The sequence below is a fragment of the Argiope bruennichi genome, chromosome 4 (genome assembly GCF_947563725.1).
Source record: "Argiope bruennichi chromosome 4, qqArgBrue1.1, whole genome shotgun sequence".
Classification (NCBI taxonomy): domain Eukaryota; kingdom Metazoa; phylum Arthropoda; class Arachnida; order Araneae; family Araneidae; genus Argiope; species Argiope bruennichi.
This window is the reverse complement of record NC_079154.1, coordinates 52,481,783-52,499,423: the sequence shown is the minus strand read 5'-3', so window position 1 is coordinate 52,499,423 and position 17,641 is coordinate 52,481,783. Positions and strand designations below refer to the sequence as shown.

Genomic DNA, 17,641 nt, shown 5'->3' with positions numbered 1-17,641 from the left:
ACTTTAAATTATTTAATTTTTTAATTTTTTTTTATTACAATGGTAGATTTAAACTAAAAATTCAGTAATTCGATACATATGTGATTGTACGAGAAGGGTTTAGCCATTTCCATTTTTGTGCAGTTTTCCTTATTCATATTAATATATGACAGTGCTCTGGATTGGGATGAGCGAGGATAGAGCCTGGGACCTTGTGGTTCGCAGCCCAGTAACATAACCACGATACAAAAACAGTTGCTCGGGTAGCGTAGCTGTTAACTGGCTTATAAGCTTTCATCATAACAGCAAGTGCAAAATTTCAAATATATCAGATTACTTTGTGGAATAATATTTATAAAATTTGCAGACACTTATTTCTGGTCTTTGATTTGCCAGTGCTTTCTTTTTTGTTGTTAAAAAATTCCTCAATCAAAACTAGATAGTTAAAGAATTGTTTTTAATCAGAACAAAGGCAAGAGTGTTTTAAAAATAAAAGCTATGATATAAAAGAAAATTTTTAAGTGAGTTCATGGTTCCTTGTCATCTTTGTTATAAAAGTATCAATATATATGTATATGAAAGACCGAGCTTCACTTGGCAATTTTTTTTTAATCGTTGTGTTTTTCACGAATGCACAAACTGGTTACATATGAATATTTTTTTAATCTTACCTATATATGAACTAGTTTAAATAAAAAAGATCATGAATGTATGTTATTCGAAACAATCAGCTATACTGCAGTATTTATTTTACATTTTATCTATCATTGCTTATATTTTTTTTACTTATTCTCAATTTTACAATAGTAAAATCGGGTCCGAGATGGCGCTATATGATGATGATGATGTCGTGTCCGCGTTACCACGGAGAGGGGGTGCAGTAGCTTCTGAGAGTAAAGACCCTTGAGCTCCCGAGGGTAGAAGTCTGAGTTCTAGCTCATAAGAAGATGACACGCACACACTCGCTTGCACAACCCCTTTTTGCAGGGGGGCACATTCACACACCTCACAGATGGAACACAGATGAAGAACAACCATGCCCGAACCGGGATTCGAACCCGGAACGCCCAGATCACGGGAAGCGCTATGTGATAATGTCAACATGAGAGCATCTAGAAAAAGGCTTTCATAGTTACTTATAAAAAAATGGGAGGGGGGGGTTGTGTGTAAAATCCTAATTTTTCAAGAAAGACACCTATATAGATAAATTTAAAAAGCAAAAATATTAAACATAAATGCATAAGTAAAAAAATAAAAGAAAAAGCATGCTTCTAATCGAGAACGCCGACACACGTGTCATTCATGCTGTTTTGGCCACTACACTGCACTTCCCTCACGTCGAAGCGAAAATTGAATATACTTATTATAATAGTTATAAAAAATGTTTATTTTGTGTGTGTAAAGTCGCATTTTTTAAGGAAAGACACCTATATAGATAAAAAGCAAAGCCTTATCAAAATGTAAAATTTGATCCAAATCTGTTTCCGAGTAACACGAAATAAGTAAATTTATATGCACACCAGAATGGGTCGTTTAAACTTATAAGATATAGATATTTGACAAAAATAATCTTAACAGAAGAAATAGAAATGTTTGAATATAGCCATAGAATCCCACTTCTAAACAACACTGTTCATGCTTTTAGCATGCTTCAGACTGCGAATCTTATGCTATAAAAGTTCATTATATTATTATCTTTCGTTTATCGTCGTCATTATAACGTGCTTGAAAATTAAGTACAAGCTAGACAAACCTTGTACATCATCATTCATTTTATGAGCTCCTTTATCGAATTCTGATTGTATGTAACTGATTGATAGCTTGTGTGGCAAGTTTTCAAAGTATCATTTTACTTGAGCCTAAAAAAAATGAGAAATTACTTTTTTTCCCCCATCGTATCGATTTAGTTGATGAACGGCTGTAATGAAAAAGGAAAATCTCTTTTTATTCCTGGTATTAAATGCTCCAATCCATTCTACCCGAGATCTTGACCGGGGGAATAAAAAAAAAAAAAAATCCTCGACCGATGGTCGTCATGGTTACGCGTTTGAGTCCTCAATTGCGGTCGTTGAAGGCCCATCACGTCCCACATTTAGTATAAAAGAGAACTTTTTTTTCACTCCGATATCTGAAAATGGATGTTCTAGAATTCTCTTTTGTAGTCTTTAGATTTGCTTTTCGTTTTCTTTTCGGTTGACCTTCGATTTCTCGATACATTCGGTTCGGCCCTTCTTCAATCCCACTAAATAGAAATGTTGTATTTTTTCCTCCGCATCTGACGTTTCTTACTTTTTTGCATAGAAGGTATGTAAAGTTCTGTGATCGTCAGAATATGCAACATCGAAATCTTCATATTTTAAATCACCCCTGAATTGGGGGGGGGTTAGAATTTGTGTTGGGCATTTTTAGGGGGGGGGATTATGCATATCGGTCATGCCTGTGAATACGATAACTCAAAAACACAACGAACTAAAATAATGAAATTTGGTAAGTGGTCTTCACATAATAACTAGATTTTTGTGAGAAAGTCGAAGACAGGTCTGTCCGGCAGTCGATGAGGATGTGAACATGCAACTCTAAAATTGCAAAGAACTACATCGATGAAATTTGGCATATAATCTTTCCCTGTACAAAATGTCTTATAATAAAATTCTATATATTGGAAACTTACAGATTGGCGCTCCTTTTTATTGCTAACAGATGTCAATTCATATGTTCCAAGAAGGAAGGTGATTACTAAGATTTATGATATGGTAAACAGAACAAACACCACATAAAAAGGTTTCAAAATAAACAATATATATATATATATATATAAGCAATTACCTTTTTCTTTGAATTAACGCTTTGGTACGTGAATCATACGTAGGTCATTTTGCTTTGGTCATATGGAATAATAGTGATTAGTGAAATTTTCGATATAAAACCTTTTGCACTGTGATTAATTATATGATTTTACCTCAAGAATTATAGATATGCAACAGATCTAAATCTATCCTAAGGCTGTTTGTCTATGTGTTTATCCATGTAAAAAAAAAACAATAACTCCAAAAAGTAACAAGATAAATACATGAACTTGAATATGTCAACTTAACTCTAAAATTGTAGACCACAGTGAAATTTTGTTTGTAACTGGTTACCCCCCCCCAAAAAAAAATACTGTTAGTTCCAAAATCAATATTTTTAGCATCAAAGGCAACAGTGGCGCTGCAAGCTGAATTCAAGCTATGGAGTATCCATAGAAACTAAATAAACGAATATTTTATGTGATTGACTGAAATTAATTGTAATTAAGACAGAAATAAATTTTTACGCGTTTGCTTGCTGTAATTCATTTGTTGACTTTATTATTCATAACTTATTTTTAACAATTCCACCTCTTTTATATCATAATTTTATTTACAAATTGTATTCAGTATGCTTTCCGTATTCATGTTATACATTGTCCGTTCCCAAAATAACATTGTTGATTGCGTATCTCTTTCGATCTGCATTCAATATACAATGTTATACAATATTTGTAATTGACTAATATTATCCTCATTTCTAGAGCAAATGTTGTTTTAAATTATCTACACCTGAAGTTAGTTGCAGTTGAAAACAATTTATGTAGTCCAAATTCATATAATATTTAGCAAAAGGCAAATTCTGAATGTTTATAAAACAAATACAACTGTCAAAAAAAAGTATTAAAGTGGTTATTAAATACTAGTCTGTTCTTGTTTTAGTTTTTATGCCTATCCTACTGACCGATTTTAGCCTGCAATAAGACTTCTGCTTGGTGGCAAAAACCTTTGTTTTCTTTCTCGTTCGTCAGTTGATCTCACACGCTCTAAATAGAATTGCATTTTATCCTGTACTTTCTTAGTAATAAATTTTAATTACATATGCGTTAAATGTGATTACCTTTCTGCACAGCTAACGAATTTTTTGTCATGGCGCATTTAACCCTTTCTAGGGCCGTGGAAAGTATGCTTCCCACTAAATTTATCAATCTTTGTATGAAATTATGTAGGTTGGCATAAGTTCTGACAAATTTTTTTAGTAAGTTAGAAACTTAGATGCTTCAGTTCTTTATCTCAGACAAAATTATGTGTCTTCATTCGTTACTTAATTATTAATTAACCAAATTAATTAATTAATCAAATTAAATTTATCTAATAAGCTAAATGAATCCGTTTTCTTATTCTAAATTCAAGCCTAAAAATATTTTAATATAATATGACTAGAAAAAAAATGGTCCTTTAAAGGGTTAATTAGAGGAACATATTTCTGTTTCTTTCTTCTTTCCTCCCCCCCCCCTCCCCAGATTTCCACATTTATATGAGTGATATAAAAAATAATGTCTAATATGCTTTATATTATTCATTAATATTTTTGTTTTCTTTTAGCAGAAAATACGGTGAACATACTTCAGAACATACAGAACACACTTCAAAACATACTTCATACAGAACATACTTCAAAATTTCGTGTGGCATATACTTCAAAATTTTTTAAATATTTTTCTTGAAAAGAAATTCGGCTCAACGGATCAACATTTTAATTGATTCAGCAGTAAATTTAATAAAGTTGGGAGGGGGGGGCATTTTTAAAATTTTCAAAGCTACTTTTAAAAGTTAATGCAAAGATTTATTCAATCTAACTTTCCTCTTCCTTATGGAAATGTCGAAACAAAATCAATAATAAAAATAGTTTTTAAAACGAAAAACAGCACAGGTGAAAGCTGGAACGTTTGCATTGTTCAAAATTGACATTTTGACCTCCTTTAGTGTACTTAACTCACTTATCGAAAATTATACTAATGGCAGTTCTGTTTTTTCCCAACAGGTTTTTTTTTTAAAAAGTTTTTTGCACTTCAAAAGAAAAGTTGGTGTGTCTTTTAAGCCGCGAGCGTCAAAAAGTACTTATTTCATTATTTGCTCTCCTCCCTTCACTTTAACTCTCTTTGATGCTAGAATAGAACGTTCGAAAATTCTCCTCACCCTTCGCCCATCCTTTTCGAACTCCCAAGGGCATTTTCTTCTTATGCAAATATTTATTAAATGCCCCATCGATAATCAAAAAGAAAAAAAAAAGAATAGAAAGGTGGAAAAAACGTATAAAACCTATGAACAAACGAAAAAAGAAAAGGATATATATATATAAAAAATTTCCTTTTTATTTTTTGGAAGCGCAGCCCCCAGCCATGATAATAATCTCATTTACTGAAAAAAGAAAAAAGAAAAGAAAGACTTCAAAATTCGGTAGGAATTTCATTAATTTTAAATTGGAAGAGATTTCTCCCCTCCCCCTCCCCTCCACTTCCATTCAAGATTTTTTTTTGGTAGATTCCCCCCCCCCCCGAAAGCAAATCGTTTGCTGAACCGGAACTTTTTATCCATTTTGCCTTGCAGAAAAAGAACAAATATGCTAAAAGGCCACCGTAATATTTTTGTTAAATTGTTTTATACACATTCTGTTGTTGGCTGTTTGTGGAATTCGCATTTGTCTTTTAAACTGATTTTTTTCCCTCTCTTTTTGGTTTATGGTGCTTTGCTTTCACATTTTAAGAGTAGCAATCGAGAATCTATTCTGAAATATAGTTATTTTTATGAAATATTAGACAATAAATCTAATGCTGCGTTTTTATTCCCGTGGCAAACTACTGATCGATGTTCTTGCTGCCTTCTGGTATTTTATTTTATACATTTGGCGACCAGCTAGTTCACTGGGAATATTTTTTGTGTTTAATATCAGTTAAACTTCTTATGCATAACTTGAAATTCAAGATTCTGTCAGCAAAATATTTTTTAAGCATTAAATTCTATCAGATTTTAAAACCATATTGTTTCAATAGTTTGACACCTATTTTATTTATTCTATGCATAAACATTTTTATGACACTCTAATAATATTAAAAACGGCTCTGGCCTTTCAATTTCAAATTGCACGTTGCTTTTTGTAGAGATGTGATTTCCTTTTCTGATTTCTCATGAAGATTGCGCAGATATTTGGTAATTTTTTTTTTAAGCTTACAACAATGGAAGAAAATCGGGCCCTTAAATACTGGATAAAGCAGGGACAACGTTTCGATTTTCATTTCAACAATAAAGTTCATTTTTGAAAACTATGCAAGAAAAAAAAATGACTGAAAAATGGCAAAGTTGAAAAAAAATGCTATCTTTAAAAAGATAATTTTTAAAATTTTAAAGTGATGTAAAAATTTATTTTGTACTACAATGTTTTAAAAGTTTTAGCAACATCTCATTTCATTTTTAATTAATTAAATTTTGAAAGAAAATCGTGGCTAGGTGCACATTCCCATCCTCCAAAGTATATTTGTACCAAATTTGATACCTGTAGGTCAAAGGATTTAACTTTAGAGTGCCAACGTTCCCACACATTTTTCTTTATTATTAATACAGGTTATTCGTAATTGCAATATCTTTGTAGTGGGATGAATAGAGAAAAATGTCTAACTCGTTGTACCTATTAAAATTTTTATAAAACGAAAAGAATATCACGTCACATCATACCTTAAGCCAACTTTAAGTTTAAATGTCATGCTCAATGACATTCATCACGTGACTCGCACGTCGCATGAGTGTATTTCATCCTTGTTCACAATGCACTTGTCAAACGCTGGGGCGAATTTAATTTTGGTATTAACTTTTTTATAGGACTTTTAAATGGTAGGGACATTTTTTCAACACAAGAATAAAAGCACGCTTTTAGTACTTTATTTTTACGAGAAACAAGTTCATCTAACAGGGTTATATTTATTCAGGTCCTATGAATCACTAATGCTTCATGTGAAATCTTTTTCTTTTTCTGTCCGCATCTTAGCGATGATTCACTCGAGCCATTTAAACGCATAATAACTGATAAGTGAGACCTACTGAAAAAGATATACTTGTAGGACTTATTATGATATGTTTCGTTTCTTTCTAATAACAGCTTATCATTCATTATCTGTTGAGCTGTTTGATGAAGAATAGCTAATTTTGGGTTGATATTTATCCCTCAAAATCTGGAATGGATCACCCTCTGCATCAGAGAGTATATTATCCATTAATTTCTCGAAATATTGTTGTGCCTTGTAACTATCCGTGTAGCAGTTGCATTACTCTTATCTTCTCTTTTGGATACTAGATGGCGATACCTGATTATACTATCCCATAGTGCATTGCGATTGTAATTAGAATGAGATGTGACGCTGAACTGTGAAGCCGCACGCGTGAATGTCTTATCTTTGTGTTTGTGCTTGTTTAGTGTGTGAATGTGATTATTAAAAGAAATGTTCCTAAAAACATCCGTCCTGTTGCTTCCTGCACAGATCATAATAATCTACATACCACCACATCCGTATTTTTTAATATAAATATATTGAACTAAAATTTGTAATAAGTATATTTGAATCTATATTACTTTCTCTTTACTGCTCTAGCAGATTGCACAATGAACAATAGGATCAACCACTTACAAAAGAACCTATTGTTATTGCAGAATGAATAATAGGATCAATCACTTACGCTTCGTCAGATATGTTTAATTGTTTTGACCTATGACGGCTATTTTAAACGCATTTATTTCAACTTAAAAAAAAAAAAAACATTTTTCACGACTTTTGGCAATAATAATTTTGCTATATTTTTATGCTTTTGCATGTTTTCTATGGTACAGCAGATTTAGATAATATTTTATGTTGTAATGATTAATCCATTAACTGCCACGATCCCCATTTGGAGGATTTTGGAATTTTACATTCACCATTCGGTCCAAAATACTCCTCAAAAATAAAAATAATTAATCCGGGTCCACTCATTAAAAATTCAAAAGATTTTGCATCGGCCGGGAATCGAACCCGGGCCGCCCGCGTGGCAGGCGAGCATTCTACCACTGAACCACCGATGCTACACAAAACCACCGATGCTACACAGGTGAAAGAAAGCGCAGCCTTGAAGAAGACTCCCATCAATGACCTATTTCTAAATCGGTAAAGTACATCTTTGATCACCTGAATTGAAACATCTCGAAGTGAAATGAAAAGCGTTGGTGGTTGAAAGGGAGGGCGACTAGGTGTATTTGATGTAAGAGCTAATGGCATAACGAGAATATGTGGCGCGCGTGGCATAAAATTATCTTTTCGCTCCCAGACGACATCATGGTTTTATTTTGCCTCATTTTATCAGAATTGACGTTAAGAAGTAGATAAACATTAAGATTTTAAATACACTTTGCATTTTTTAACCCCTCTTATCCTCTCTCGTCACTCTGCTGCTGACGAAAGTTCACAAAAATCCTCGTCATATTTTAACAAAAATTGGCGTTATTTAGAGGAAAAATCAGCCAAGAGTCTCATTTTAATCAGTTGACCTATCAGCTGCTACTATCCCCATTTGGGGATTTTAGAATTTTACGCATACCATTCTCCGCCAAAAATATATTTGGTACACCTGACAATTTAATTTCATTCTACACGTATTAGTCGATATTGTGTGTATCAGAAAGTATATATTCTGTGCAACAAGTGAACAAATTTGAAATTCCTCTGTAAGTTGAATGGAACAAAATTGTCATATCTGAAGCATTATATTTTTATTTTGGTTTTTATATTAGGTTGAAATACCGTACAAAAATGTGTGATTGAGCAGTTACTTGCTCAGTCTCCCGTTTTTTATTGAAATGATTATATTAATCATTTGAAAACGATACCCTTTATTAAACGTATCCAATATTTTTAAAGCAAAACTTAATTTGAATATAATTATAATATTACACAACCTTTTGTGTATATAACTTGTACGGCCAACAGTTCCAGCAAAAAAATTCACAGTTCATGGATTATCGTATTAAAATGTATTTTTTTTAAAAAAAATTATAATCATACTGTAAATGCTAAGCATCTCGTCATTAACAGTTTCTAATGCCAGAAAACAACTAAAAAAAATCAAATTTTTATTTTGTTCAATGTTTAATTTCTTAGTGCTTAAATTTCTTTTCTTTTTTTTCCAGGTGCCCCCGGACCTCGACCCACCTCGACCGGAATCTCCCAAACGTAAGTCCTTTTCTCTTTGGAAGATCTAAATAAGGTAAAAGAATGCCCGAGAAAGAAAAAAAATAAAACAAGTCGCTCGCCTTATCTGTAAATAACCCTCTCCAGTTGTCTGAGCACCCATTTCGAGTTGAAGGATTTTTATAAGAATGGCACTTGAAAGCACTCTACTGGAGAAAAGAGTTAAATAACTCTTCAATCATTTTCTTAACTGTCCTTACCTTTTAGGAAGTGGTTAAGGTTGGAAATGCTCTGGCGTCGACGCTTTCTTGGCGAGCAAAGTGGTTGAGACACTAAAGTGAGGATTCTCGGCACCTCCCCCCTCCCCCACTTCACACAAAGTGTGCTGATTTGAAGTGCAATAGGTGTTTCTCAGAATTGTTTAAAATATATAAAAACAGATTTTAATCTTCGGATTATTTTGTGAATTAAATCTAAAAATATACATAGAAAGCAAGGATTTAGATAAAGAAATGAAAGAACAGTGCATTTTCTCCTTTTTAAATCGTTGGGTGTTAAAATAAATATATCCTTTTTATTTTTTATCGAATTAAAATACTCTTATCTTTCCTTTTTACTGACAAATCTTCGCTAGAATGGCGCTCTGTGCAACAACTGTATATGCACACTATCAATAAGAATAACGCCATAGTGGTGCGAATCGTGGCATGTGAGTTTGAGCTGAAATACCGGCTAATAAGTATTACCCATACTCTCGATATCACAATGTTATTAATTGTTAGCAAGAATTAATTATTAATTTTTAATCACAATGTTGTTATTAATTATTTTTTACTTTTTTTTAATACTCTTGTGTTTGTAGTAAGCGGTGACGAATTTAGCTATTTCATGGTCCTATATTCAATGCATATTATGAGGCTTCTCTTATAAGAAATTATCAATTTAGTTTCACATTTCAACTTTAAAAATTGTTTTAAACTTGTAAAACATCTGTATGCTTTTGTTTATCTGTCAAGTCTTCAGACTTCCAGGTATCCGCGTTTATATATAGCAAAGCAGAGCAAGTTGAAGGCTGATAATCAGTGTTTATAAATATTCTAATAACTAAGTGAACATAATCAAGCACCGGAACCTAACTGGTTATAATTGATTAAATGTTAATATTATCATAATACTTTACTATGCGCAGAATTTGTATATTTAATTATTTGGTAACTAATTAACTTATTACTAATTTAACTTGTAACTTTATCTTAACTAGCGGAAATTTAACTTATAATAATAACTTATAACTAATTTGCAATTAATAATGATAAAGTTATAACTGATATAAAAACTAACTAATTAAAAATTAATTAATTAAATGAAATTTAAAATTAATTAGCTAATTACTATAAAGTTATAGTTATTATAAGTTATGACTAATAATATATTATAACTAAGTTATAAATTAAATTATACCTAAGTTATAGCTTATAACTAACTTACTAACTCGATAACTTGGAGTTCTTTACTAGAAAAGTTCTTACAAGTTCTTTACTAGTAATGCAATTCTTTACTACATTTGCTGACAGTTCTCTTTCAGTAGAGTATTTATAAGCAGCTAGTCAGTAAAACAGCCGCTGTGTATTCTATGAATGTCTGATATAATAAATTTCATTATTTATACGAAACTAAATGAGGTCTTTGTTAAAGAATCGTGCTATTGTACCAAAAATTGAGGGTAGGACGACAATGCAAAATAGGGGTTCTCGATCAATGATTGCAAAGTTACTGTAAATAGAATTGAAGAGTAAAAAGAATTTTTCTATGCCAATTATTCTTTTAAAGACGAATATTTCTCACGGAGATTTCAAATAACATTATTCTCATTCTTCTGTTCTTCATTCTATACATTTTTGGTCTTTTGAAATTTAATTGTTTAAAAATTTGTAATCTACTAAGATTTGAATGTACATTTTTTTTCTTCTGAAAAATGCAAACAACAGTTAAACTTTATGATTTCTTTAAACACATCAACTTTATTATTCTATTTGTAATGAAATTTAATTAAGTTATATGACGCATAATCAGTAAAGTGCCACTTTTATCTTCATATTCTCGAAACAATAAATGCCTTGAGAGATGATTAAACTATATTATCATTTTAAGAAAACAATATTCTTTCAAAAGTACCTCTCAAAAATTACTGCTTATCTTATAAGAAGTAGAACGGAAGGTAAAAAAACTGATAATGAAATACAAATGGTAATCGTTGGAATAGAATGACACGTATTGAATATCAAGGTCATAAGGAATGAGACTGTCAAGAGCGGTTCATTGAACACCCACCCATCGTTCATCTTTATATTATTCTTCCAATGATTTTTCTGTAAAAAGGAATTTTAATGTTTTGAATTAAAATTTCCTAAACAATTCTCATTAATATCACAAAGCGACACAAGAGCAGATTAGCGCAAAAAGAGGGAGAAATTAACTACCCCTGGTCTTATATACCATAAGATTTTGATAGGGATTTCTCTACACGCGCAAGGAAAACACAGGGATATTTTAGAAAAAATTTGAATAAGAAAAGGGATTCATTTAGCTTATTAGATAAATTTAATTTGATTAATTTATTAAGTTGGTTAATTAATAATTAAGTAACGAATGAAGACACATCATTTTGTCTGAGATAAAGAACTGAAGCATCTAAGTTTCTGACTTACTAAAAAAATTTGATAGAACTTATGCCAACCTACATAATTTCATACAAAGATTGATAAATTTGGTGGGAAGCATACTTCCTATGCTCCTAGAAAGGCTTAATATTACTTACTAACGGATGAGAACATAATTATCAAACCCTTTCCTTTGGCAAATAGGAACTCAATGGCTTCAAGTTGCCAGTTCTAGCTAAAATAATAATAAATCTCTGCAATAAAATAAGTAAATGAAATGAATAAGTACAAATTCTGCGCTATTCAAGAATATTTTATGCTTCCATGGACAAAAATTGAGATCTCTTTATAATTTAACCTGAATTCGAGCTTCTTCCTTTATACATACTCATCGCTGAAATCCGCATTGATCGACTGTTTAGAGGCATTTCAACGCGCATAAATTAATAATGCATTCCTCTTAGAAAGCGCTTTCTTATTACTGAAAAGCGTATCTTCTTCGTTATACAAGAACCCGCTCTGCTTTTCTTGATAGACATACCATTTAATTATTTTTAATGCCCTCAGCTGAAAGCATAATAAGTCTCGACACACATCGTTTTAGAATAATTTATTTGTAATAGACTGTAAGTAATTATTCAGAAAAGCATTTTTACCCATTTTTCTTATTCCTCATGATAAAGAAAACAACTCCTCGTTTTCCTTAAAATAAATTACCCAATCTTCTTTCCAAATAAATTAGGTTGATAAATAATTTCGCGAAGAAATAACACAAAGGGATGAAAGAAAAAAAAATGGCGACGGAGAAAAATTAATCCTATGAATTAATTTCTCGTTGATTCTCTATTCCAGAAATTTATTATAAATTCATCATCTCTTGTTTAAAAATGGGAAGAAGAAAAAACGATAGACGATGGTAAGAAGTGTATATTTATTAATTAAAAACCTCTTAGCTTCAGTTCATCTTTCAAATTTTGTTTTTGTTCTGGAAAGGGAGATTTTAGTAAATGCAGTTTTTGACCTTCCTCAATTTGTTTGCAATTTATTACTTTCTAAAAACATTCATCTTCGCTATGCTTTTAAGAAGATGTGGGTTTGTTGGGTGTTTCAAGTATTTTTTTGCTCGTTGTGATAAGAAAGATTTATGGAAAAGTTTATGTTTAACAAAGTGATTAAATGGTTAAAAGTTTATTAATGCCATTAAAGCGTTAAGGAAAAATCTTGTTTTCTTTTAAATAGACTGTGGTTTGATTGTTTAAGAGCGGTAAATAATTTTGAGATTTTTTTTTTTTTTTTTTTTTTGTTATTGAGTTTTGAAATTGTATACATATTTTTACTAAAGACTTAAATTGCATATTTAATAACTTTTATTTTGCTTTTGAAGTGAATGAATCACGATTTTTAAATAGATTGTATAAGAAGTGGTGTTACTTTTTAACATTCTCATTTTTCTATTTTCTTTGCAAATATTATTATGGATTCTTGGATTTGAAAATGGAATCTGGTTCTAGTAGAATTGTTGTTTTTTATTTGTATTAAGTTCGTCGAGTAAAACTGATGAAACATTTGTTTGAGTACTATTTTAAACTAAAATCAGTGTCATGACAGCCCATGTGAACCAAGGCCTACAGTACCCATATCTGTTTTCTTGACCGAGGGTCCTGGGGTGCAAGATGTCCCTGTTAGGTGGTCAGCCTAACGCGGAACCCGCAGTGTTAGTTGCCAAGCATGCTTGGTCCTCAGTTTATCGACCCACTGAAGGGATGAAATGCTGAGTTGACCTTTCCCAGCCCGAGGATCGAACCTTGGACCTGTGACGCCACCGGGTTTCTGAGTACTATGTTAATCACTGTAAAACAAAAAGATTTCCATGGTAGTACTATTCTAAATGCCCGTTCCAATCGTGGCCCAATGTTTACTTTTTAAACTCTTATAGATAAGTATATGCTGGTTGTTTTTAGAACTCGATACTTCCCCCTTTTTTACGTTTTTACCCTTCGAAGGGATGATACACTGTTTCAAAAATTCTGTCTGATATTTTTTGTTAGGCTTTGATCTTCCCCCAGAAGATGAGTTTTCCTCTGTTCTTTATTTTTGCTTATCTTTATGAGCTATACTTTTTAATTTTGATTCGAAACTTGTGCATTTGGTATTCAAATGACTAGTCCATTGTTGCGGATTATTCGTAGTAATTACTCTAATTATTCAAGGTTTTCTGTCTTGCTAAACAACATCTCCATCTTTTTTCTCACTTTATTTTAATGAATTCAACACCTCCTGGCGCATGCGCAAAAGGTATTCTATCTCTCAGATTAGAAAGTACATATAAATTGTACAAATGCTGTCAATGACATAAAACTATGTTGTTTTAGTCATATATGTTTTGTAGAAGAAAAAAAATCTATCTAATTTTTATTCAGCCGCCTAGTCCTGTTCCACCTAGTAAAATAATTTTAAGAAAGTAAATTTTAACCAAAAAAATTCGATCTTGTACGACCCAAATTGACTAACTTATGAAAATTTTAATTTCATAATGTTAACCCTATCAACGACCGACTTAAGAAAAATGTCTTATTCGAGACGGCTCCTTGAAATCGCCCCAAAACGTATCTAAAGATATAAAAATACGATTGGAAGTTACTGTTAAATTAAAGGAGGATCTTTAGGGTGGAGCATTTTATGTGGATGTCTAACTGTAATCTAATAATTTTAATTATTTTAAAGAAACTATTTGATTTTGCACCATTGCATGTTGCATAAAAATAATTTATTATGCATGCCTTTCAGATTTTTCATTTTGTGAGTCTCGGTTAGATATTTAAATTATTCATTTGAAAAAAGTTAAGGAATAACTGATCGTATGCTTTTTGTTTTCTCTTGTAGCATCAATTCAAAATTATCACTAATGCAGTGAAATGTTGTCTGTGTCTTCACTGCATAAATAACTATTGTTTGACAATGGATTCTAAAACTCTCTGGTATCTAATATATGCGTTAGGATGAGTTCAATTCGACAAAATAGGGGTGAGAGAAAAGGTGAGATGAGGGGATATCTAATAGGGCAAAATAGGATATATTAGATATCTAATAGGGCGAAAATCAAGGTCAAAGAATGACGAAGAATTCCGGAAATGCGTTCATCCTTCCACGTCTCTCCCCTTAATGAGATACAATCATCGAAAAGTGGTAGTCTTTGAATACTGAAACGAACAGTAATTGGAATGGTCTCCCGAAACTTTCTTATATATTTCCTGATATTTATTCCCTTCCCCCGCATGGAAATTGTGGAGCTTAGGGCAGGGTTGTGAACATCATGCGCTCAGATTTTTAATACAAAGGAATCGGAGAGCAGTGAAAGGCGGAAATATTCCTACTAGGGATTGCAATACCGGTATACCGGGATACCGAATACCGGTATTTTGAGCTATTTGTACAATTTTGTAATACCGGTATTCACAAGTTTAAATACCGGTTTTTCGGTATTTACTAGAAATTTTTAAAATTGTCTCCACTATATGTTCAGGGATCGCGAACATAGCAAAATAGTATACGTTTTTGTTTTTATGTCTCCCTAACGGGCGAAATTAATTAGCTAATTAATGGCTTAATTAATTGCTTATATCTAAATTAATGAAACATGGATTATCCCTGAAAGAAGAAATTGTATCCATAACGACTGAAGGAGCAACATGTTGGAAAGTTGATTGGTGCAAATCAGCAGTTGTGCTATGCACATGGAATTCAGTTTGGAGTAAGAGATGTATGTATTATACCAAAAAAATAAAGAACAGAAGAATCCAAATACTGGGGATATAGAAACTTCGGATTCCAACTTACAAGAGAGTAAGTGTGAGAGTGATATTGACAATGAAGATAATTACAATGTAATTCTTGAAGAAGATATTGCTAATGAGGATGAAATATTAACCTATCAAGAATTGCTTCCTAGAATTTATAAAGTTCGAAAAATTGTTAAGATATTTAAACGTTCCCTTATAAAAAAGGATATTTTACTAAAATATATACTAACTGAAAATAAAACAGAATATATGTTAATATTAGATTCTAAAACACGTTGAAACAGTTTACTCCTAATGATGGAACGATTTTTGAAACTGAGAAATCCAATACAAAAAGCAATAATCGACTTAAACTTGTAAATTATTTTTTCATATAGAGAATTCGACTTAATATCCAGAACTATATCAGCTCTACTTCCAATAAAACTGACTATTGAGGCACCATGTCAGAGAGATTCTAATTCCATCTCAGGTGTCGTCCTCGTCATCTGACCTAGGTTCAAAATGACGAGGTCCGTCCCAAAATAGCCCTAGTGTTGCTTTAAACAGGACGTTAACATAACTGAACTAAACTAAACAAACCTTTCCTATGGAGTGATAGATCACGCGCTTGAGCGTTTTGTGCTTCATAGTATCGCAAAGAAATTTGAAGTTTGCATTTTGGACCATTCGTTTTGATCATTTGAAGACACAGAGCTATAGTTTTAATTATAAGATCATTTACCCTGAATTCCATTTTTTAAAGTCCTTTACGGGTTTGCTTTTTTAATTACAGCATCCATGCCAATATATAGACCAATAGGCAATCAATCCATACATGGATCGCATTCAAAATTTCATACAAATTTGCACGTCAGGTACTAAAATTGTAATACCAAATTTTGTCCATCAAATTTATCCACTTAGCCAAATCCACTTATCCACCAAATTTATCCACAGATACCAAATTTTATCCACTTAGCTCTTTCCTCTTTGTAATTATCATGCTCACTTCCACTCTAATAAACAACCCTACTAACTGTATATGGATTTCTTCCAAATTCTGTCAGAGTTCTAAAAATGTGTTGTAAGAACCATACACTAAGTTTCATTTATCTAGCTTAAAGTGATTTTGAGCAATCGTTTTCATAGTGCGTCAGACAGCAGTCACTCTAAAAATTCCTCTCAGCAAACAAAGGTAGATTCCTTTACGTCTGAATTACTATCTGGTAACATAAATTGTCAATGTCAGAAACATTTAGTATTAGGGCTTGAAAATCCAACTTCTTAGATATGGCAGTTATTGAAAAACTTTAAGTACAGAAGTTGCTCGTCTTAATGAGGCTCTAATTTGTCTAATTGAATTTATATTTCTATCTTCAATATTAAGAAAGTTATAGCGAAAGGAAAATGTCAACCCTCCCCCACCATTTTCATCCCCTTTGAGCTAGATGGCCCAAAGCAACTCGTCCGAGATTTTTACGTTTTTTTGCCGGGTTTACACGCGGCCAGTTATAAGACGGCAAGTAGGTTGCGCATGCGTAGAAAGACTAAAAAATACTGTTCGGTCGATGGCAAGAAATGGTCCCTACGGGACAGCTACAAGCCGCTTTATTATATTTTTTCTTACTGCGCATGCGTTTGTGTCATTTGGCGATTTTTTTTGGCGTGAAAAAAATGGATCACTAATCGCAGATTAATTCCGACATATTTTGCTCTTTGTTCTTTCTGATACAAGGTTGTGTGTGTGTGTGCGCGCGCGCGCGCTCGTCTTTTTTTTTTTTTTTTTTTTTTTTTTTTACTAAAGTTTTTTAAATTTAGATATGTTAACTGTTTTTTAATTTTATCCTTTTGTTTGTTTGTTTGTTTTTGCGTAAATACTCATCATTTTAATACGATTCGCAGTGAAAAAGAAAAATTCTGGAACACAAAAACGACAATTTATAGCCAAGCATGGAATGCCTGAATCTATCTCATATTGTGGCAAACATAAATCAGTCCCTTTCTACGCATGCGCTACCTACTTGCCGTCTTATAACTGGCCGAGTGTAAACCCGGCATTAATAATATATTCCAAGCGTCAAAATCCAAATAAAATTACTCTATATCGGATTCATTAATGTAGAATTTCAATAAAATCTGAAAGTTGAATTTTTTTATGATTTTAATATTTTCTTTTTGCTTATAACTCTGTATATAAGAAAAAGTAATAAAATTTCGGAAGA

At 32.0% G+C, this 17,641-nt stretch overlaps 1 protein-coding gene and 1 non-coding gene across 6 annotated transcripts in view; one reads left to right on the top strand and one right to left on the bottom strand.

Annotated features, from left to right (window-relative positions):
* The window catches only part of LOC129965454 (autism susceptibility gene 2 protein-like), an 889,904-nt gene that overhangs the window by 803,691 nt on the left and 68,572 nt on the right, over positions 1-17,641 (top strand). For all 5 annotated transcript variants that reach the window (XM_056079331.1, XM_056079329.1, XM_056079330.1 and 2 more), the window contains one exon: positions 8,977-9,019. In XM_056079331.1, coding sequence (XP_055935306.1) covers positions 8,977-9,019 — 43 coding nt within the window. The remainder of the gene's footprint in view (positions 1-8,976; positions 9,020-17,641) is intronic.
* Trnag-gcc (transfer RNA glycine (anticodon GCC)) lies at positions 7,805-7,875 on the bottom strand. The gene has a single exon. It is a non-coding gene; the product is annotated as a tRNA-Gly (tRNA).